General features: G+C 39.5%; 1 protein-coding gene and 1 long non-coding RNA gene across 2 annotated transcripts in view; one reads left to right on the top strand and one right to left on the bottom strand.

Annotated features, from left to right (window-relative positions):
* The window catches only part of LOC149835964 (uncharacterized), a 40558-nt gene extending 34682 nt beyond the window's left edge, over positions 1 to 5876 (top strand). Inside the window, exon 4 of the long non-coding RNA XR_016432670.1 lies at positions 5761 to 5876. This is a non-coding gene — a long non-coding RNA (uncharacterized LOC149835964). The remainder of the gene's footprint in view (positions 1 to 5760) is intronic.
* A 7498-nt stretch (positions 5877 to 13374) lies between these two features.
* LOC149835963 (uncharacterized) lies at positions 13375 to 14305 on the bottom strand. The gene has a single exon (XM_090009682.1). The coding sequence runs from the start codon at positions 14303 to 14305 to the stop codon at positions 13421 to 13423; it is 885 nt and encodes a 294-aa protein (XP_089865808.1). The 3' UTR covers positions 13375 to 13420.
* Between the last annotated feature and the right edge of the window lie 7394 nt (positions 14306 to 21699).

The raw sequence follows: 21699 nt of genomic DNA, 5'->3' as shown, positions 1-21699 counted from the left end.
CATAACGGTCAAATGAAAGCATAAACCTCCATGGCAAGTGTTTCTATACCATCCAATACACAAGCTTTTAAATAACACATGGATTCTAGCAAAAAATATAATGTTCAGCTAGGGACAACAAGGCAAGATACATTACATATAACATTTCAGTTTTATGTGTCCTTCCTCCCTAAACAGTGTAACATGAGCAATATTATACACAAGTTATGTTGCAATGATCCTACGCTGCATCTTACAAGCTTTGAGCTTAACCACACTCAAGAACCAGCTTGAGCTACCTTAGAATAGTTCAATTTACTTCAATTCAGCAAATTACACATCCTCAGACCAATATTCAATTCAACATGAACTTTCAGATCACAGACTGATGAAACTCACTTATGTCTATAGAGCACAACATGCCTAAACCAAAAATTTAACATAAACCAACCCCTATTAATACAAGTATCATATAACTTAAGAATTTGTTCTAGCCAATTTATTTTCCAACCAAATGTCTTTTCAAAAATAGCAATTAAACTATCCTGAAATTGTGGTAAACTAACTTTCTTTGCTGACAACTGTCCAATATAGAATGGAGCTAAACATAGAATCCATTCTAAAACACACTTCGGTGGAATTTTAAGAGTAATATGATATTTCCTACACAAGATTTCAGTATAAAGAAAACAGATAGTATGTTGGCAATAGTTACTTCTTCAGCCAGATTCAATTATCAGTCACCACCAAAATAAGATGAGATCTGATAACAACTCTAAATGTGACATTATTCAGGTCAACCATGAACTGAAATAATCTCTTACCTACAGCTAATGGCCACTATTAAAATTAACTGCTAATAAAGTATGTAAGAGGAATAACACGGCTCTTCAGGATACATTTTTGTATCAACATGAAGTCGCCATCTCTAGCTAATGTGCAATTTAATCCAGCATTTGAACATTCCATCAGGTACGCACTTTGAATATAAGAAACAGTGCATTTTAATATGCACTTGAACCCAAACAATTATGAAAATATGCAGTTTAAGAAAGGTGCAGACCCTTCACCTGGAAATAAACCCATTTTCTTTATGAGCAAATCAACTAACTTAAGGTTCAAGCATAAGGTTGAAGATCAGTAAAGGTTACCACAATTTAGACAGAGCCCTATTTCCACCACCGTATTGATATATGTAGAAAAAAAAACAACAGGAGAGTAATATGTATGAACACGAGTTTGCAATTAGAACTCCAAGACCTCCTGCACAGATTAGATATAAATAAACAACTAATCAAATTATGGCTGTGATTTCTTTCCCCTTTTTCTTTTTCTTTTTTTTTTCATACGAGTCACAGGCCAGCACCCAGCCGACTGGGTCGGCTGGGCTTGCTATGGCCCGGCCCACAAAATGTAGAGCTCCCAGCCGACTGGGTCGGCTGGGGCCCTACTAACACAGCACCCAGCCGACTGGGTCGGCTGGGCCTGTCGCCTCCTACCAATGCACTAGTGTCCTGCAACATGAAACAACACATTTTTTTTCATAGCATATACTATTACTGTTATCATAAGCATATGCGATCACTGTTTTCCGATTTCAAGATTTAGGGCATATTTAGAAAACCCCAAATCAATTTGATTTGGGTATTTAGGGTTTATCAAGAAAACACCCAAATCAACGTATGGAATCGAACCCCTGTTCGATTCCTCACCCAGGTTCGAAGAAGAACCGTACCTTTTCGCTGGTTTTCCGGCGATCTTTCCGGTGATCGGAGGCTGGAATCGTGGCTGGCGCACCTCACTGCTGTTGTGGCCTTCGGTGGTGGCTGGTGGCCAAAGCTCCACTCACGGCTGCTATCGTGAAGAGGAGTGCTTGCTGGAGGTTGGCGTTGGAGGATGTGGGCTGCCACAGCTCGCCGGAGACCTCCCCTCCCCAACTCGACAGAGAGAGATACAGAGATCGAGGGAGAGAGAGTGAAAAAGAGACGGGGGAAGAGAGAAACGAGGGAGACGAGGGAAGAGGGTGAGACCCCCTCTTCCGCCTCCCTTTTATCGCCGACCCCCCCCCCCTTCTTGCCGAGATGGGTGGGGTTTCGGTTACGCCTGCGTAACCCCCCCTTCTTGCCCCTTTCTGTTTCTATTTAAAATATATCAGGCAACCCTTATCGGGTTGCCCTTTTTGTTTTAAAGGGCTGTTATATGGGGTGGGGCTTGGGTCCGAACCTGGGACCCGTAACCCGGCCCCAAAACAATATGGATCCACAAGTGGATCCAAATGGATCCACTGTGGATCCTCGGATAAATATAAAAAACAAAAACTTAAAATTTAATTTATTTGTTTATTAAATCGAGGTTTAATTCGATTAATCCTAATTACCCCCTTTATGGGTCCTAAATCCGAAATATGGATCTAGGCCCAACTTGAAAATTTTGAAATATTTTCTAATAAAAATCTCGGGTTTTACAGCCTTGTCATGCAAAGGTCCTTGACATGAACAGAAGAGGGAGTAAATTCAATTGAAACATTGATATCACCAACAAACTTAAAAACAAAAACAATGTTTTTCTTAATGTTAGGAGCATAAATAACTTTTGAGAGAATGAGATAGGACTTTGACATAGGAATAACAAAGTTTCCAATATGAGAAATAGAATGATGAGATCCATCTCCCGTGACTATGCTATTTCTACCAACGTAAGAAACAAGATTTAAGAGCTTATCAGCATCACCAGTGACATGAGTTGCTGCCTTAGAGTCAACATACCAAGTACCTTGATCATTCTGTTTGAGATTTAATACTGCCAAAGTTGACAACAACTCCTTTACTTCTCCACTAGCTTTTGAACTATCTATTCCTCTCTTCACTTTTGTCTGTTTTGATTTTATTTTATTTTGAGGATTAAACCAACAGTTAGCCTTGATGTGCCCCTTTTTATTACATAGAAAACAAGTAGGAATTGACCTTTGTCACTATGAGCTGAGTGGTGTGTTGGGCGTAGGTTATTGTCCACGACCTCCTTGCCCATTTCTTCCTTGTCCTACCCTTCCCCGAACATCATAACTTTCTCGTCCTCGTCTATAGGCTACCCATGTAGCAAGAACATCTTGTGTGCCTGCATGCACATGTGATTATTTAGAGAACCCTTTCAAGGTCATCTCATATTGTAATAGTTTTGCACACAGATCTTCAAATCTGGGTAGATCAGGTAAACATAATAAGGAAGTAACATTCGTGTGGTAGTCAGGCCCCAACCCACTCAAAGTTTGTTGTACCCTATCTTTATCATTCACTGCACAACTCACAAATGCTAGTTGATCTGTAACGATCTTCATTTTGTTCAAGTACTCCATGATAGTCATGGAGTCCTTTCTCAACATCTGAAATTCTCTTTTAAGAAACACCCTGAACTAATCTATCACACATGTGCATAGCTGAACAGTCATCTGGAATTGCCACTAGCACCTCTTGTGACAATGTAGAAGTGTTATAAGCAACTAACGCCTGGTCTCTTTTTATCTAAGTTACATACTCTGGGTTTCTGACATACACGGTGGTACATGCTCCTTTACTGATCTTTTCTTCTCGTGATATAAGCTCTAGAGAGACTGAAATAGATCCATCTAGATGTTTAGAAAGATTCTGATTCCTTATGAAAGGAATGATCTACCACTTGCAAGTCAAAAAATTAGAATTGTTCAACTTTTCAGACATGAGTTGATTGAGAAAGCTTGAAGAAAGACCAGACTGGTACGAGAATGAGTCCATGTTTCAAAAGAAGAATATGTCCAGCACACAACTCGGCGATAACTTAAGAAATCAATATATTAAAAGGAAACCTTTAGTCTCAAAGAAAATTTTGCAACCTCTCCACTTTTTTTTTTGCAGGGGCAAACTTTAATATTTTCCTTTTTACATAGTGCAAGTAGTCATGCAGGCGGCTGAATGTAGACAGAAATTCAGTTTCCTTTGTAAAAGAAACTATATTGGGCTATGTGAAGGGCAGTGGACGATAGAGAAGGAAGCACAGATCTGAGACAGGAAAAGAAGCACAGATCTGGTATTGGTTCAGATCAGATCTGATTATTGTCCAGATCTGATTAGACTAACCGGTCCTTCTATTTTTTTTTGTTGTTTAAAGATTGAAAAGGAAGGAAGATGAGACCTGGAATGAAATCAGATATAATTAACTCTTTTGATCAGATCTGGTTTGATTCAGATCAGATCACGGTGAGTAATATGAAAATAGAGAAAATGGAAAACGTAATCAGATTTGCCTCTGATCAGCTTGTTTGATTTCTATATGATCACAGTGGGTAATATGAAGATAGAGAAATATAAAATACAATCAGACCTCTTATCAGATCTGATCAAGAAAGAAACGATGAGATTGAGGAGAAATAGAAGACGCGATCAGATCTGCCTCTGATCAGATCTGATCAAGAAAGAAATGATGAGCTTGAGGATCGATTGGAAGTATTAAAGAAATGAACAGAAGAGAAAAATCAATTCTTGACTTGGGAGACTAGAACTCTCTGGTCATTTAGAATTTATGACATCCAGAGTTGTATCATATGAGAAGAATGGAGGACACAGCCAGAGAGAGGAGCTGCTGTAGAAACCCACGATTCTCAATTCTCAATGCAGGAATCTGCATACACTATTCTCATTATATGTTCTGTCTAACACAATGTTTAGGGTACTAAAATACCCTTTTACAACATAAAGAAATTACAAACGTTCCATTAACGAATTGCGTCAGCCCTGTATAAATTAAAACATAATAAGACACGGACACGGGTCTGGATCCAGACCTGATTTGGACCCAAATACATATACGACGTCTTTTCACATACATGTAAATTAAACATTCTGGGGCGAGTTAAGCTTTGGTTGTAATTATTGCTTTTGTATTATTTTCTATCAATCACAAATTTACAATTGTATGCTTTTCTTTTAAAGGATGTTTAGTCTTTTATGACTTGCCAAGATCCGTTAGTAGCGTCCTGGAAATGTTGAAATGTGCTGTGGTGGATTTATGCGTTCTGGTAGAACATTTGTGAAGGAATGAAGTTAATCTTAACTTCTTATGCAAAATCTTTTAATTATTTCCTTTCTGGTATATGGTGAATGCACGCATGTGCTTTTGTTTTACCCCATGATGCAAAAGATTTATGCATTGTAACATTTTCCTTGTTGCTTGCAAGTTCTTCTCTTGTGCTTAAAATATTGTTCTTTTGTATGTGTGGGTGGGCAATTTTTTCTTTTTGGTTCATTTCTTGTTCACTTACGGATCAAAATATTAGCGTGTATCCATCATTCTTTCTCTGGGAAAAGATTGTAGTTCTGTCCTCTTTAATGTACTCATTTTATTTCGAAAAACCTGTCCTTGTACAGTAAGGATTGGAACTAAAGTTTTGATAATTATTCCAATCATGTTTGGTTGTCCATGGACTTGCCAGTTTAGCTAGTTTGTCCCTTCATAGAGATGGCTTTGTACTTTAGTCCATTGGTGAAACAAGTTATCTCTTTGTCTGATTATTCTATTGGTTATCTTGAACTCTATGGACTCGGTCTATACTCTATTGACTGAGACATGTAATAAAACCAAGTTTTATTCCTAGCATTTTTTCATTTGGCATCGATTAGTGTAGGTGCTATATATTGATAATCTTGACAAGTTGATCATACCGTGTAGATGAGCTTGTTATGCTTAATTTACTGCAGGACCTTTTTTCCTGATTGGAAATTTTAATCTCATTGGTTATACCTCTTTTTTCAGATTGACATGGAGGATATCGTCCGGCAGATGGAGTCACTTAGTGCACCTGATGATGTTTTCCGATCTATGGTTAGCAATGCTGGTCACTTATCTGGTCTAGAAACCGATAATTCAGGTCTTATTGATGAGCTGTGTAGTGACGAGGGACTTGCCAACGTGGGTTTGCCTCAACATACATATGTTTTTTAGGTCTACTTGAAATGCATTGTTTTGATGCCCATTTTATTTACTATGGCAGGAATTTATTCAGATGCTTTATCGTGACCTTCACCATCGACTTGAGTCAGAACAGAGATCGGACATGTCATGACACCTGTGATATGTGCCTGCTCCTTTTTCCCCCTTCCGGGCTGATACATTGTGTAACAAATGCATTTATATCAAATCATTGCTGTGTTAGTGTTAGCTACAGAATCTGAGTCCCTTTCTTGCTTCTTGCAATTAAGTTAATCATCCCAATTTTCTGGTCATGTATAATTTATTACTGGGCCTTGGTTGATTTCGCCAATATGTGATATAGTTTTATTGATTTAATTTTTCCTCGGAGTATAGTTTCACATCTTACCGGTTTCTTCTACAATTTCTCATTATGAGGCTTTGTGATTGCTGATGGAAAAAGAAAAATCCCTGGGGTCCCTGTCGCTGATGTTCACAATGATTTTGGTAGACTTGGATGGGTCAGATGGACGTGGTCGAGAGGGGACAAAATTTTTCATGTCCCTTCAGAATGATTCTTAAGGGGGGATGAGAGGGGGAGTAAATTAATAGTATCTCTGTGAGTTTTACCCTCCTGGAGGTGCTTTGAGTTACTGCTGGGTGGTGCTGACAAGTCACCGATGGCTTAGGAGAAATCAGTGGCGATGGCCGTGATGACCTGTGTATTTCTGCTTTAGCCAGTCATGAGAGAGAGAGAGAGAGAGAGAGAGAGAGAGAGAGAGCCTAGGAGGTGTGTGTTTTGTCTGATATGATCCATCAGTCTGGAACAGTGTAGGTGCACTATGAAACGCCTTTTTTTTGTCTTCTGGACAATAAGAAAAAACCACCACTCTAGTTCAGACGTCTTGATACGAGTTTGAGAGGTGCAATGTTAACTGTATTTTTGTTCGGTTTGCACGGTGTAGGGTACTCGTAAAACCCAAGTTCTTGGGTTCGGGTCCGGTTCGGACCCGAATCCAAACTGGGTACCCCCCCCCCCCCTCCCCCCCCAATTTTTTTTTTTAAAAGGAGGGCATGGGTTAGGGTTCTCAGACAGAGGGGGTCTACGCCCCTTGCTCCTTTTTTTCAGTCTTCGGGCAGGCCCCCTGCTCTTTTTTTTTCCAATCATCGAACAGGGGGCTGCCACCCCTTGTTTTCTTGCCCAACCTTCGGACAGGGGGTCGACGCCCCTGCCCTTTTTCCTATCATCGGACAGTGCGGTTGACACCCCCTGCTTTCTTTTTCGATCAACGGACAAGGGGTAGACACCCCCTGTTTTTGCTTGTCTGATCGGTGGGCAGGGGCGATGCCCTTGCCGCCCCTCTCACATGACTGCCAGGAATGCGGGCCCATGCCGCCTTTTCTCCCTTGTTCTGGCCAATAGGCAGGGGCGATGCCCTTGCCTGATCCCCCTGTTTAGGGAACACCTGCTGGGCTCCGCAAGCCTGGCAGGGGCAGTAGGTGCTCGACACCTTGTATTGGGACATTGTTGTTTCAAATCCCAATGGTATTGTTGTATATCTGGCGGGGATCTGCCTGATCCCCCTTTTTGGAGAAACAAAGGGGGCTCTGCGTGTCTTGCACAAGCAGCTAGTGTGTGACACCTTGTCTTGTGCACAAACTGGCAAGTTTAGGGTTATCTAAAGGAAAAAGTTGAGTTGATTGAGAACAACGAAGTAGTCTTCAATTAGATGAGTTTAAAGGCATGTTAGAGATACTTCAGAAAATGGCTTCTGAGTTGTATCGTGTGCACTAATTGTGTCACTTGAATAGTCTTCATCATAAGTATTATATTAATTCTCTGAATAATCTTCATTGTTATTTTGATTTCAGACACTTCGACAACGCTTGATTGAGGCGTCCCTTGCCATCAGCATCCCTGTGTTTTTTCCTTAGTGTTTTTCATCAAAGGTACGGGTTCTTCTATGTGAAACGGTTGAGGGATCAGGTAGAGATGGATTTCCATGCATGCGCTTGATGGAAATCCATGGCGGAACAGTGGATTTTCGAATCCACTGTGTTATATAGATATTTTTTAGTGTTTTTCACCTATTAAAAAAAAAGGTTTTATTAGTATACATATGTATACATGTAAATCCAAATCTTATTTTTGTTGTAATTGCAAATTGTGTATGCTCATGTGAGTTGGATTGGTTTGGTTAGCCGACCAATACACCTGACCAATAGCTCAATCTTATGATGAATTGCTTAGTTAGGCAGGTGGAATGTGTGAACACCCCAATTTTTTTTAAAAAAATTCAAAAATTTCCTTTTTGCCCTTGGCCCCCAACTTCTGAATAATTGGGTCAATTTCTGAACAAAATTTCATTCATTTCTCAGATTCACTGTAATCCAAATTCAATTTCTCTATCTAACCCAATCTCGAACCCATATCTGATATCCGAATCAAATTATGAGTCTGAATCTCTTATTCTTCTAAAAATAAAAAAATCAATTATTTGTATTTTATCAGAGGTTTTATCTGGATCCAATCTCAATTCGAGATCCAAACTCAATATTTTCTCAAAATATCGGATCAAGACCCATTTTGAAACCCAATTTTTTGAAATTTCACCATATATTTGTACAACAACAGACATTAAGTTAAAGTTGCAAATCGTTATCACTGTTTTATAGAAAAAGTGTTCTATCAAGATCTTTACAGCAATGAACCTAAATCGTTAACGATTTGTCCTATAGCGATTTTTGTTTACTAGCTTTGTCTATGTGAACGATATCCTATCGCGATTTGCTTTTTACTGGCGTTTTCTACGTGAACGATATGTCGTATCATGATTTACCTAATGACTGATTCATAAAAGGCGGAAAGAAAATAACTTTAAATAAATCGACACAATGTTTAGACTTACTAAAGAACAAATCGACACGATGTTTAGGGTTTAGGATTTAGGGTTTTAGGTTTAGGGTTTTGGGGTTCGGAGTTATGGTCTAGGTTTTAGGGTTTAGGGTTTAAGGTTAAGGGTTTAGTAATTTATTAAGGGTTTAGGGTTTAAGGTTAAGGGTTTAGTAATTTATTAAGGGTTTAGGGTTTAGCATTAGGGTTTAGTAAGATATTAAGGGTTTAGGGTTCAGGGTTTCAGGTTTAGGGGTTATGGTTTAGGGTTAGTGTTTAGTGTTTAGTGTTTAGGGTTTTGGGTTTAAGGTTTAGGGTTTATGATTTATGATTTAGGGTTTAGGGTTTAGGGTAAAGGGTTTAGGGTTTCGGAAAAAGGGTTTAGGGTTTAGTGTTTTGGGTTTAGGGTTTAGGGTTTAGGGTTTATGGTTTCAGGTTCAGGGTTTCTGGTTTAGGGGTTATGGTTTAGGGTTAGTGTTTAGGGTTTAGGGTTAGGGTTAGGGTTTAGGGTTTAGGGAAAAGGGTTTATAAGGGATTAGGGTTCAGGGTTTCAGGTTTAGGGTTTAGGGTTTGTGATTAGATACTTGTAGTATGTAATTATACCTGTGCGTAAGGAATAACAATTGTAGGGACATAAGGTGACCATTTGCGTGTTCAAATCATTGCTCCTTTAGCGATTTCTATGGAAATCATTTTAAAGCGTCGTACCTATAATTAAATAGCGGTCACGTGAATCACTATCATCAATAATTATAAATCGCTATTGCATCAAACATATAAATCGTTTCTAATTTAAACGTATAAATCGCTGCTTCAAACTTACAAATCGATGTATAAATCACCCCCTTCATAAGTACATATTGTTGTAACGTTTGAGCTTCAACAGTAATCCTCGTTATACGATTTAACAAACTTGAGTACAAATCTTGGTAACTTTATATATCATAAATCACTATTGCGTTAAATGTATAAATCGTTGTTGCTTTAAACGTATAAATCATAACTCATAAATTGTGTCGATTTGACTTTGTTTCCAAAATATGTGTCATTCAATATCTGATGGATCAGGCTTCGCGATTTGTATTTATGATTTATGAAGTTACCACGATTGCTGTTGTCTAGGGTTTGTGAGGCATAACAGTACTTACGTTTATCGTATCAATTTGTAATATGAATAAGTGATTATGCTTAATTGTCGTATTGATTTGTAGTATATTATGCGATATGTACATCAATGTGTGTGTTCAAATCATTGCTCAGTTGGCGTTTTCTATTAAATTCGCTGCACATTATTTGAAGTATGAATCATTGTAAATAGATATTATGTGTTTGTTAGTGTTAATTATTACGATATTTGTCGTATGAATCGTGTCAAAACATGCTAATACTATAAATCGTTATTTTTATTGGCATGGTAAATAATAACTCGAAGATCATTATAAATAACTGAATCACCTTTCCTTTGGCACGGTCAACCCATTCTTTGTAAAGATCTTCAATTATTTCTCTTCAATAAGTATGTACAACCACCAATTGAAATAATATTGAACATAACAAACATCTGAGAAACTGTATCGATTTGAATAGTGCAGTGGACTGCCATTACGAATGAGCTCGTTTGTTTGCAAAGGATATATGGGATCTAACCCCTGATACAGAGTTATTGTCAGAACTTCTGCAGAAGAACATGGAGCTACCAGCTGCAGAGTATACTTTTGAATCTGCTCTTATTGATTTAATATCTGATAGATCCTCAGCTGCACGACAAAGGGTGGTTCGACAACAGACGACGGTAAAAGGTGATCCGGCAGCAGACGACGGTAAAAGGTGCTTAAGCAACATACGACGGCAAAGGGTGCTCCCACAGAAGCAGACGATGCAAAGGGTGCTCCTCCGGAGGTGTAAGGGTGATCCAGAATGAAGAGGGCAACATATTTTGAGGTTGAGACTTTTCAAGAAGAGGTGTTGCTTAGGGAGAAAACAAAAGGTTATCCTCCATTTTCTGGTTGGAGGAGATTTTGGTACATTACTTGAAACGTTGTTTCATGGCGCTAATGACGGGAAATGATACTTTAGTCTTTGCAAACACACCAGACTTCGATGCTAAGTGATGCAGACACACTGAGAAATGAGCCCCACAGAAGCAGATGATGCAAAGGGTGCTCCTCTGGAGGTGTAAGGGTGATCGAGAATGAAGAGGGCGACATATTTCGAGGTTGAAACTCTTCAAGCAGAGGTGTTGCTTAGGGCGAAAAGAAAAGGTTATCCTCCATTTTCTGGCTGGAGGAGATTTTGGTACATTACTTGAAACATCGTTTCATGGCGCTAATGATGGGAAATGATACTTTAGTCTTTGCAAACACACCAGACTTCGATGCTAAGTGATGCAGACACACACGGGGAAATGAGCCCCACGTGCTTACATACATGGCGCTCATTCAGACCCGAGAACACACACCTGCCTGTTCCAGGAGGGGGGGGGGGGGGGCATATAACCTGCTTCGCCTGGGAGCGGGTGCATTAAGTGACTAGGTTCCCAATGAGGGTTCTTCATCATCAAAAGAAAAAAAGGGCCTGCTACTCGTTTAACAATATGATCCAAATCATTGAACTTGACTGGGTCCTTGGTTGATCCCTATCTACCGGAACCAGAATTATTAGAAAAATGATTGAAATATTGGAAAGTTGTTGCCAAAATATTGCCTTCAAAGTAGGGGTAAGGCATCGAGCCGAACTGGCCCCGACCCATTTAGAGCTCGGCTTGTTGGGTTTTAAGTGTGGCCTAGCCCGGTGATTGCTCAATTCTTATTAGGCTTGGGTTTGAAGAGCAGTGCATGACCCGACCCATTGGCCCAATGGTAAGCAGGCCAGGCTCAGCTTGACCCGACCCAAACCCAATTAATTAATGCAACTAATTAGGTAAATAATAAATAATTAACAAGTTTTCATGTACCCAACTAATTATCTTTCTAGTTTTCATAAAAGTAATGCAACTAATTAGGTAAATAATAATAGTTACCGAGTTACTATGTAATTAATTAAACATTTTTTGTATTATTAATAATTAATAAATAGCTCAGGCCCAACGGGCTGGCCCGCTTGCTTGAGGGCTGACCCGGACCTGACCCATGTATATAATAGCCTGGGTTTCGGCTTGGTAGCTAACAGAGCCAAGCCTAAAACCTTGACCCAAACTTAGCCCATGATGGGCCAGGTCAGCTTGGCCCATCGAAATGCCCGACCCGTTGCCCGCCCCTACTTCAGAGTGACAAGCATCACCAGGGAGAGCATCCACACAATAAATCCAATTCATGGCAATGTATTTATTATTATTATTATTATTATTATTTTTGAAAAGCAAGCTGGGGTTAGGCAGACCCCCACCAGATGTCATAGAGGGATTCAAACCTGGGCCTTCAGCTTGGCACAGGACCCCGCTTACCACATGGGATACCACGAGAGGCGGAGCTGGGGGGAGGGGGGCAGGACTGGGCTGTAGCCCAGCCTCCCGAAACAGTTAATTTTTTTTTTAAAAGCCCAGTCCTAGCCCAGCCCTGATTCCATATGAAATAAATTTTTATCCATTTTTTTAGCCCAGTCCTAGCCCAGCCCAGCCCTGACTGCAGCAAATAGTTTGATTTGTCCATATGAAATAGATTTTTATTAATAATTGTAGCCATTTTTTATTTTATCTCAAAAAAAAATTTGGGGGGAGGGGGGGGGGGTGGCGCTGCCCCCCAACCCCCCACTATCACACCAAATCTTTTTTTTTTGCTACACCCCTGTTTGCCCCCCCCCCCCCCCCCCTCACATGAATCCTAGCTACGCCACTGGATACCACCTGGGTGGTAATGGCAATGTATTTGATGATGCCTACCAATTATACATGGAAAACCGGGCCACTAAAATATGAGAACTTGAAATATGAGAACTATCATGTGAACCAAAAATTTTATGTGTTTTTAGTAAACCTCTTGAATCTAACTGTACATATGTGACCTAGGGTTTATAGGGAATCATCTGATTACGACGATGCATATGCAGGATATTTTAATGTTTGAAAATCAACAGCTCAGAACTTTTATAAAATATTCAATCATCCAGAAATTGTAATTTTTCTTCAACAATACAGGAGTCTAACAGTTGATTCCTTGTAAATTCACCATGTACAACACATATCTATGGTTGGATTTGCCAAAAAAAAATTGTTGAAAGTGCCCAGTTCACGGTAGTTCTCATATTCTAGCAGCCCTAACACAACTAATAATCTTGCACTTGCTGATTCCCAACAAAATACTATCAATATCAACAATTTCCATATTAGTTAAATGTCATTCACCTCTAAACCAAAAACCAGTCTGACTAAAATCCGTTTAACCAAACAACTCAAGCTCTCCATGCTACCTATGAAATTCATATCTTCCAAATAAAAGAAAATACAGAAGTAATGAAAATGGAACATTATAGATGTAAAACCAATGTCGTCTTGAAATTAAAATGTTCTCTTATATATAGCATTTTTACAAAATCAACTGTACACAGAAAAAAAAAACGATATCAACGAAGAAACAAAAACTGAATTAAAAACAGGAAATTAATCAGAATCTCTCATTATTGTGTTAGAATGTTGAGAATGGACACCCTTGTGTTGATCAAACTCCTAAAGACGGACTCATTCCCACTCTCTAGGCCATTTAGGCAACCCTCTAAGACAACCATACTCTCAAGAGCCATCCTTGGCACCTCATCAGCATCGTCACGCCTCCTAGATCTCAAAACACAGTCCATGGCACAATCTGCATCGTTCATTTCTTTTATAACCTGCAATTTTCTTCTAGGCAATCCTACCAATTTCTCAATGACCCTCCTTGGTGTCCAACAGAGCCCTGATACCATAGAAAAGGCCACGGCGATTGTCAAGGCCCTGACATTATTAAAAACGGTCAGTATCTCCAACTCGTCGCTGGAGAACACGAGCGTCGATGGTTTGATCATGGTTTTCAAAACATTCGTGAGCTTGGCCATCTCTTTGTTTGCTTTCTTTCTGTGGTTGGTGAAGGATTTTACACTAGCTTCCACATTGTTGGGAATCCTTCTTCTTAGTGAGACTAGAGCGCTTAGATGGTGCTCCCTAAGGCTTGACAAGACTGTTCCCAAGACCCCAAAAGCATCAAGAAACTTGAGCAGATCATCTAGGAGGAGGTTGGCCCACTTGTCATTGTGGTGCACCACCTCCTGTGTTTGTGGCAGCTGAAGAAAGTTGTCCATTGTGTCATACAAGGACACGAGCATCCTAAGACCCGCCAAGAGATTCTGAGTAGTAGGATCCGTGCTAGCAATGATCCATGCATTGATCTTCTGCATTTGGTCCCTGAGCTGGGTCAGGGCAGGGTGAGACCTGCATGGTAGGCTTGAAGACCGAACATGGCATGATTTGGCATGGTTTTGGGCTGGGGGAAGAGAGAGTGAACGCCTGAAAGCTGAAGAGACCACCATAGTTTTTCTCTTCGTCCCTTCTCTGTTAGCTGCCGTGGGCCTAAGGCTTAATGCCAATGCCTCTTGCCTTCATAGGTTTTATAGGAGCAACTTGCATTAGATCTATACATATTTTTAATTTAGTTTAATTGCACACGAGTGGCGTGGTGGCGTGTTCATGGGAATAAAGATTAGTTGGCACTGTTGCTGCCTGGTCACCAGCATGTGGCCACACTGACTGGTTGAGGAATTTCGAGGCAGGAAAACGTGTGCCCATTAATTTAGTCATGCATATAACCATACTGTCATGAAGATAATCAGGATTCAGGAGAAAGGAAGGCCGTTCTTAAGGTTAATAAAGGCTGTATTACTGCTCATATAGGCGCCATTTGTGTTACTGAACTAGATAACAGCTTTCGGAAGATCAATGCATGGATCATTGCGCCATTTGTGTTACTGAACTAGATTCAGTTAAATTTCATCAACACTCGAGACCCTTCTTGGTTCAAATAATTAAGAAAAAAATCAATATGCAAGAATTCTTATTTGTCACTCTTTGGAGAGAGAGAGAGAGAGAGAGAGAGAGAGAGAGAGAGAGAGTTTACTTTCCATTTCCATAGAAACCAACGTCCAATAAGCACGCTGCTGCAAGGGTGGCGTCTCTTGGTTATGGTGCCCACCATCCAATTGATCCAAAGGTTGTTGCTTAGCTCTGCCATATTCGAATCTATCCTGTCATACCAACATATTCGAATACATCAATAACAACTAAAATTATGCACCGTGAAATGATAATGTCTTAACTTGGACCATTATTTATTCGTCACAACTCGTGTGCTCTTATTAAAATAGGAAGGGAAACCCTTGTTGATTATCAATGGCAAGAGAAGCCAACCACTCTCGATCACTTATGACGCCTTAGTGTTTGGTCTAATAAGTGGGATATTGTAATTGAAGATTTGAAGTTGCCAGATAATTGGATTCCCTAAGGGATTATAATTTCCCATTTTCCCATTGATCACGGCTTAAGTCAGTCATTAACATAAGTTCGTACAGGTGTCCCAGAAGATGCTAACATGGCGCCATGATTCCATGGAGATGTAATTTGAGAAATTACTACCGTACTTCTCTCTCTCTCTCTCTCTCTCTCTCTCTCTCTTCTCTCACCAATGAGGTACGTGTACCGCTATGGTTCCTAGACATGACAGATTGGATTGCCGGGGTCTTCTCAGCATACCTAAACTGTGTGCTCCTCTGTTTTAGCTAAAGACTCTCTCAAGTTGAATCATGAGTGCAGCTTCATGGTCAAGGTCATTCAGAGTCAAAATCAATTTCGTAGTTGATGTCCCTCCCTTGTTAGATGGTAGGGAACAACTATAGCAGTATGTTACCAACGGGGGCTCTGCTTGTGTGGTAGGAGCAGCTAAAATTCAAGTTGGTAGTTGATGTCCCTCTCTTGTTAGATGGTAGGGAGCAACTATATCTGTATGTTACCAACGGGAGCTCTCCTTGTCTGGTAGGAGAAGCTAGTGAACGTCACCTTGTGTTGGGACGGTGCAGGTTTAAAACCAATGGTATAGTTGTATAACTGGTAGGGGTCTGCCTAACCCCAGCTTGCCTTTCATAAAAAACAAACTATAGCAGTATGTCTATCTGTTGTTGCTTGCTGGAAAGTAGGGAGAGAGAGGATGGAATTGTGATGCAATGTGCTATCATCATGTGGCTATGATGCTCCCAACATGTCCAGTCATGATACCATTGATAGTGCAAGTACGGCTGTCAATGGTTCATATTTATGTTGACCAATTCTGAGTCTCTAGAGATGGATCTGGTTCTGGATCTGACAAGCATTAGAATCCATGCCTAAATACACGTCTGGACCAGAATGAGCATACCAAACTAGACCAAAACAGCTAAGATCTGTTTGGATTTCTTTTTTTACCTATCTCTTTGAGTTAAAATCCCATGGGTGTCACCCCATGCGCAAGTCAAAGCGCCGTGACTCCCTGGGGTCAAGGGGTAAGCCCATGGAGTTTTATGCTGTCAGGACAACAACGACTATAATCTTGGGGGCGGTTTCTCTGTGTAAATAACAAAAAGAAAGATAAAGTTGGCTTCATTGAGTCAGGGAGGATATGGGCCCAGTCTGCTTGAACTATACTTAGATTCAGGTTTGTTTACTATCAAGGGTGAAAATGTAATTGCCTTCCTAAATTGGGCTCACATTTGTACACCATGCCTGAGGGTGCAAATCTTATATAATTGGAAACTTGAGCCTCTGATATCAATGTGCACGAACCATAGATTTTGCTGTGATGATCCAACCACTTTTCAGCATTTCATTCAAGTGCAGGATGTGGGCTAGTATAATCAGGGTTTTAAGAGGTGCCTTTTTTTTAGAAAGTATTTTAGGAGGTGCCTTTTATGCCTCGTCAAATATGCTATAAAGCATTTCGAGGACAAAATGGTTTGGTTTTAAAATTAAGCATTTTGATCTTTAGTGGTGGTACGCTAGTTTCTAGGAGCAGCTTTAACATTAAATATCCCAATTCCAGTTTCAGTTTTTATGAATAATTATATTATGCATTTGATTTTATTTTTGCTCAATATAAAACTTAAGCAACTTTTTTAGCACTTTCTTGTATTATTATTATTAGAAGTTTGCTCCTTAGTATATTTCAAAAATTAAGCCTCCTTGTTACTTCCCCTTTTGCCTTTTAAAATTTTGAGCATAAGCGTGAGTATCAGGTTCTAACACTATCCAAAAGGTTATGTTGTTATGTAAATACTACATTAATGAAATTTTAAATATGACAATTAAATGCTATAATCTTATTTTTGGGAGTAACCAATTCCAAGTAGCAAGACTATTTGCAGAAACTCCTTTTAAACATCAAATACTTACCCACAACTTGTCCTCGACAACTTAGAGATCATGTGTCACAACAACCTAAGTGCATAGCAGAATGTACAACAGAGCTAAACTCAAACAGCTGAATTTTATGTCCTAAAATCTGATGGCAAATTTAAGGGAAAAAATTATGCTAGAATTTTTTGAGAAAAAATATGTAATGCAATTTTCATGTTATGACTACAATTCTGGTGTTATGTTATTATTATTTTTTATTGAAAGGCAAGCTGGGGCAGGACCCCTATCAGTTTATTAACCAAAGTAGATCATTACAAATTAGGTTGAGAAGGATTCCAATCAGGTTGTTTATCCTTCCAATGAAATTCCTGAATAATAGGATACAAACGCACAACATGTCACCTGATTCGCAGATTTAGAAGCATAACTGATCCGCACTGCTCTAAATCTATACAACCTATCTAACAACATCGATGGAATTTGAAACCTACCACCACGACCCTCCAGAGCATTCTTAAGAATCGCTGTAATGTCCCTCCTGGAGTTTTCAACATATATCTTATGGTCTTCACTGATGGGATGAAGAACATCTAATCAACTGCCCCATTCACGGTCTGCCAAACAACCTTGATAGAAGTAGCAACCCACTCGAAGGAAGCTGCCCTGGTCATCACGCACCGAATAACCCATCTGCCACCCCTCCTTGAGGATACTGCAAAAGTTAATTTTTATCTATCCACGAGGGGGAGGCTGCCAGTTATTAAGCCATCGCCATTTCTGGTATCATGTTTAAATGGAAAATAACAACTTTAATGTGCTAATAATGTGGTGTGGGAGGGTGTTGTGTGTTCTCCCCCGAAGACAAATTCACGTGTTCCGGTGTGTACGGAGGAATATCTTGGGACCCGCGATAATTCATATGCCAATGTTACCCGATTTTATAATAAAATAACATATAAAAAAGGAAGATATGTGTTTGACAAAAATGTTCTCCCATAAAATAAATATTCTTTTGAGGGAAATGTCTTCCCGTAAATAGCTTTGCACATTTTCACGGCTCTTATCATTGCATGAGTCGGAGCCCATCGCCTTCTTCAAGGGGACAGTGCCTGAAGTGAAGTTTGTGAAGCATATTCTCAAGAGTGCACCATTGCTAGAGTCTCTAAGAATCAGTCTCAGGAGGAAAATGGTGCAGTGGGCTGCCATTACTAATGAATTTGTTTGCTTGGAGAGGATGTATCCTTAGCTGCACATAGAATCGCTTTGCAATAGGAAATGAACTTGATGATGAACATTCTGGATCACCCTTTGACAATGCATCATCTGCTGTAATAGGAGCTCCCTTTGACGACACACCCTTTGCCGTCGTCTGCTGCCGCTAGAGCACCCTTTGTCATCGTCTGCTGTCATCGAAGTACCCTTTGCCATCGTCTGATGCTGCCAGAGCACCTCTTGTCATCATCTATTGTCGTTGGAGCACCCTTTGTCATCGTTTGCTCGTGAGAAATAGTTAAACTACCAAAGGAATCAACATTCTTTCTATTATTCATTATGACACCAGGGTGCAAGCGTCAAACTGAGTAGATAGAGAATAATGATTTACAGAAGAGATAATGGTGGCAACATCGAACTGAGTAGACAAAGAGCAGTGATTTCCAACAAAGATCAGATCATAGAGTAGCAATTTACATTAGAAATCAGATCAGAGAGTAGCGATTTACAGTAAAAATCAAATCAGAAAATAACGATTTATAGTAGAAATCAGATCAAAGAGTAACGATTTACAGTAGAAATCAGGTCAGAGAGTAGCAATTTACAGTAGAAATCAGATTAGAGAGTACCGATTTACAAGAGAGATCAGATCAGAGAGTAGCGATTTACAGTAGAAATCAGATATGAGAGTAACGATTTATAGTAGAAATTAGATTAGAGAGTAGCGATTTACAATACAAATCATATCAGAGAGTAGTGATTTAGAAATCACTACTCTCTGATATGATTTCTACTGTAAATCACTACTCTCTAATCTAATTTCTACTATAAATCGCTACTCTCTGATCTGATTTCTACTGTAAATCGCTACTCTCTGATTTGATTTTTACTGTAAATCGCTACTCTCTGATCTAATTTCTATTGTAAATCGCTATTCTCTGATCTGATTTCTATTATAAATCGCTACTCTCTAATCTAATTTCTATTGTAAATCGCTACTCTCTGATTTGATTTCTATTGTAAATCGCTATTCTCTGATCTGATCTCTATTGTAAATCACTGCTCTCTGCCTACTCAGTTCGACGTTACCACTATTATCTCTTTTGTAAATCTCTATTCTTTATCTACTCAGTTTAACGTTTACACCCTGGTATCATGATGAACAATAGACAAAATGCCAATTCCTTTGATAGTTTAACTATTTCTCACAAGCAGACAACGACAAAGGGTGCTCCAACGGTAATAGACGACAGTAAAAGGTGCTCTAGCGGCAACAGACGACGACAAAGGATGCTCTGAAGACAACAAATGATGGCAAAGGGTGCTCCGGCGACAGCAACCGACGATAAATGGTGCATCGTCAAAGAAAGCTCCTCTTACAGTAGATGGTACATCGTCAAAGGGTAATCCGAAACATTTAGGGTAAAATATTGCGAAGAGCTCCTGTTGCAACAAAGGAGTTTACTGCTTAGGGAAAAAATAGAACGTTTGAACTTTAAAGAGTTAAGATCATCCTTCCTTTTCTGGATGAAGGACATTTTTGTTCTTTCCTAGAATTATTGTTTCATGGCAGGAATGGCGAGAAAGGATACTTAAGTCTTTACAACCGCACCGAACTCTGACTGATGCCGACACACACAGAAATACAAGCCCCATGTGCTTACATACGTGACACTCATTCAGACCCCCGAAGATGCACCTACATGTTCGTAGGGGGGGACATATAACCTGCTTCGCTCTTAATAGGCCAATGAAAACTTGTAAACAGTAGCGGTGTTAAATTTTTTTTTTTTGGGTGTGGCTGGGTAAGAGCTGGTCTAAAAATGGTTTGACATCCTAGACATCCATTTTGGTGATAAATAGATATCATTATGACTTTTAATTATGATATCATTATTAACTTTTTTGGTGAGACATGTAACTTGTACAAAGGACCATGGGATTGAAGCAATACACAGTGAGGATGTCATCGCTTTATTAGAGTGATTTGACTGATCAGACAGGTTTGGCCCATACATTTACATATTATATTATATATCCTATGACTACATACCGATAGGTCCAAGATCCAGACCTAGATCATCAACCAAATCTATGGTCAGTTGACGTATAAGGGTCTTTAATCATCGTAAACTTTTTACATCATGTTGAGACCCATTGGATCTTCAAGGTTGATGCCACACTCTTCCCTTCTTTCATTCAATTTCTTCTTAATTTTGGGTTCTTGAGTCTTAATTAGGTTCTTTGTCATATGATCTCTTCTTGGCCTTCATTGGGATGCCCATCTAGGACTCTTGCTCTATTAAAGACTCTTACGTGAATGTCAACCTGGGTTGGATCCTTATCTGGATCTGAGTTTGTATATTGGACATGAATCTGTATGTTGTCATGCCTCCTCAAACTAGATTTAAGAGGAACAAAGGGTCTCTGTTTGACTTTGAGAAAAGTGATCTGAGCTCCCAAAAGCGCCTTGGTGAGGATGTTGGCAAGCTGCTTAGAGGACGCCACATTTTCTATGACAAAATGGTAGTCAATTTCAACGTGTTTCATGCGAGAGTGAAAGACAAGTTTAATAGTGGTGTGCAACGCAGAGATGTTGTAACATAACATAACGAGCATATTAGCGAGGTACATTCCCAAGTCACGAAGATCAAACATGAGCCAGACTAATTCAACCATGGTAGAGGCCATAAAACATACTCAATTTTAGAACTGGACCTATCCATCGTGGGTTGCTTCTTGGCACTCTAGGTTATACAGTTTGCACCCAAAAAGATAGAATTGTCTAATCAAAGGACACCCAATCCAATCTGCATCAGAGAAGGCATACAAGTCAAAAGAAGACCTAGATAGAAGATGAATTCCATGATCAAGAGTTCCATGAATGTAGCGAAGGATCCACTTCACCATTTGGAAGTGAGAGTTGGTGGATTCTGCATAAATTGATTGACATAGTTAACATTGAAAGAGAAATCAAGATGTGTCATTATGAAATACTGTAAACCATACATAAGGCTTCGATAGAAGGTAGAGTCCTGATAAGGTTGATTACCTTCTGTGTTATGAACATGACCAATAGTCATAGGCATAACAACCAATTTAGCACCAAACATTTGGGCTTGATCAAGAAGTTCATAAGCATATCTTTTATGATTCAAGAACAAGCCACTAGAGAACCATTGAACTTCAATCCCAATGAAGAAGTGAAGAAACCCATGGTCTTTCATGACAAACTATCGACTTATTTGCTCAACAAATTGAGTCAGAAACCTGAGGATCACTTCCAGTGAGAATAATATCATCAACATAGAGCAGCAAAATAATTTTCTTTTGA

Source organism: Nuphar pumila, chromosome 6 (assembly GCF_984573655.1).
Source record: "Nuphar pumila chromosome 6, dmNupPumi1.hap1.1, whole genome shotgun sequence".
Lineage (NCBI taxonomy): Eukaryota > Viridiplantae > Streptophyta > Magnoliopsida > Nymphaeales > Nymphaeaceae > Nuphar > Nuphar pumila.
This window is presented reverse-complemented; position numbering and strand designations above follow the sequence as displayed.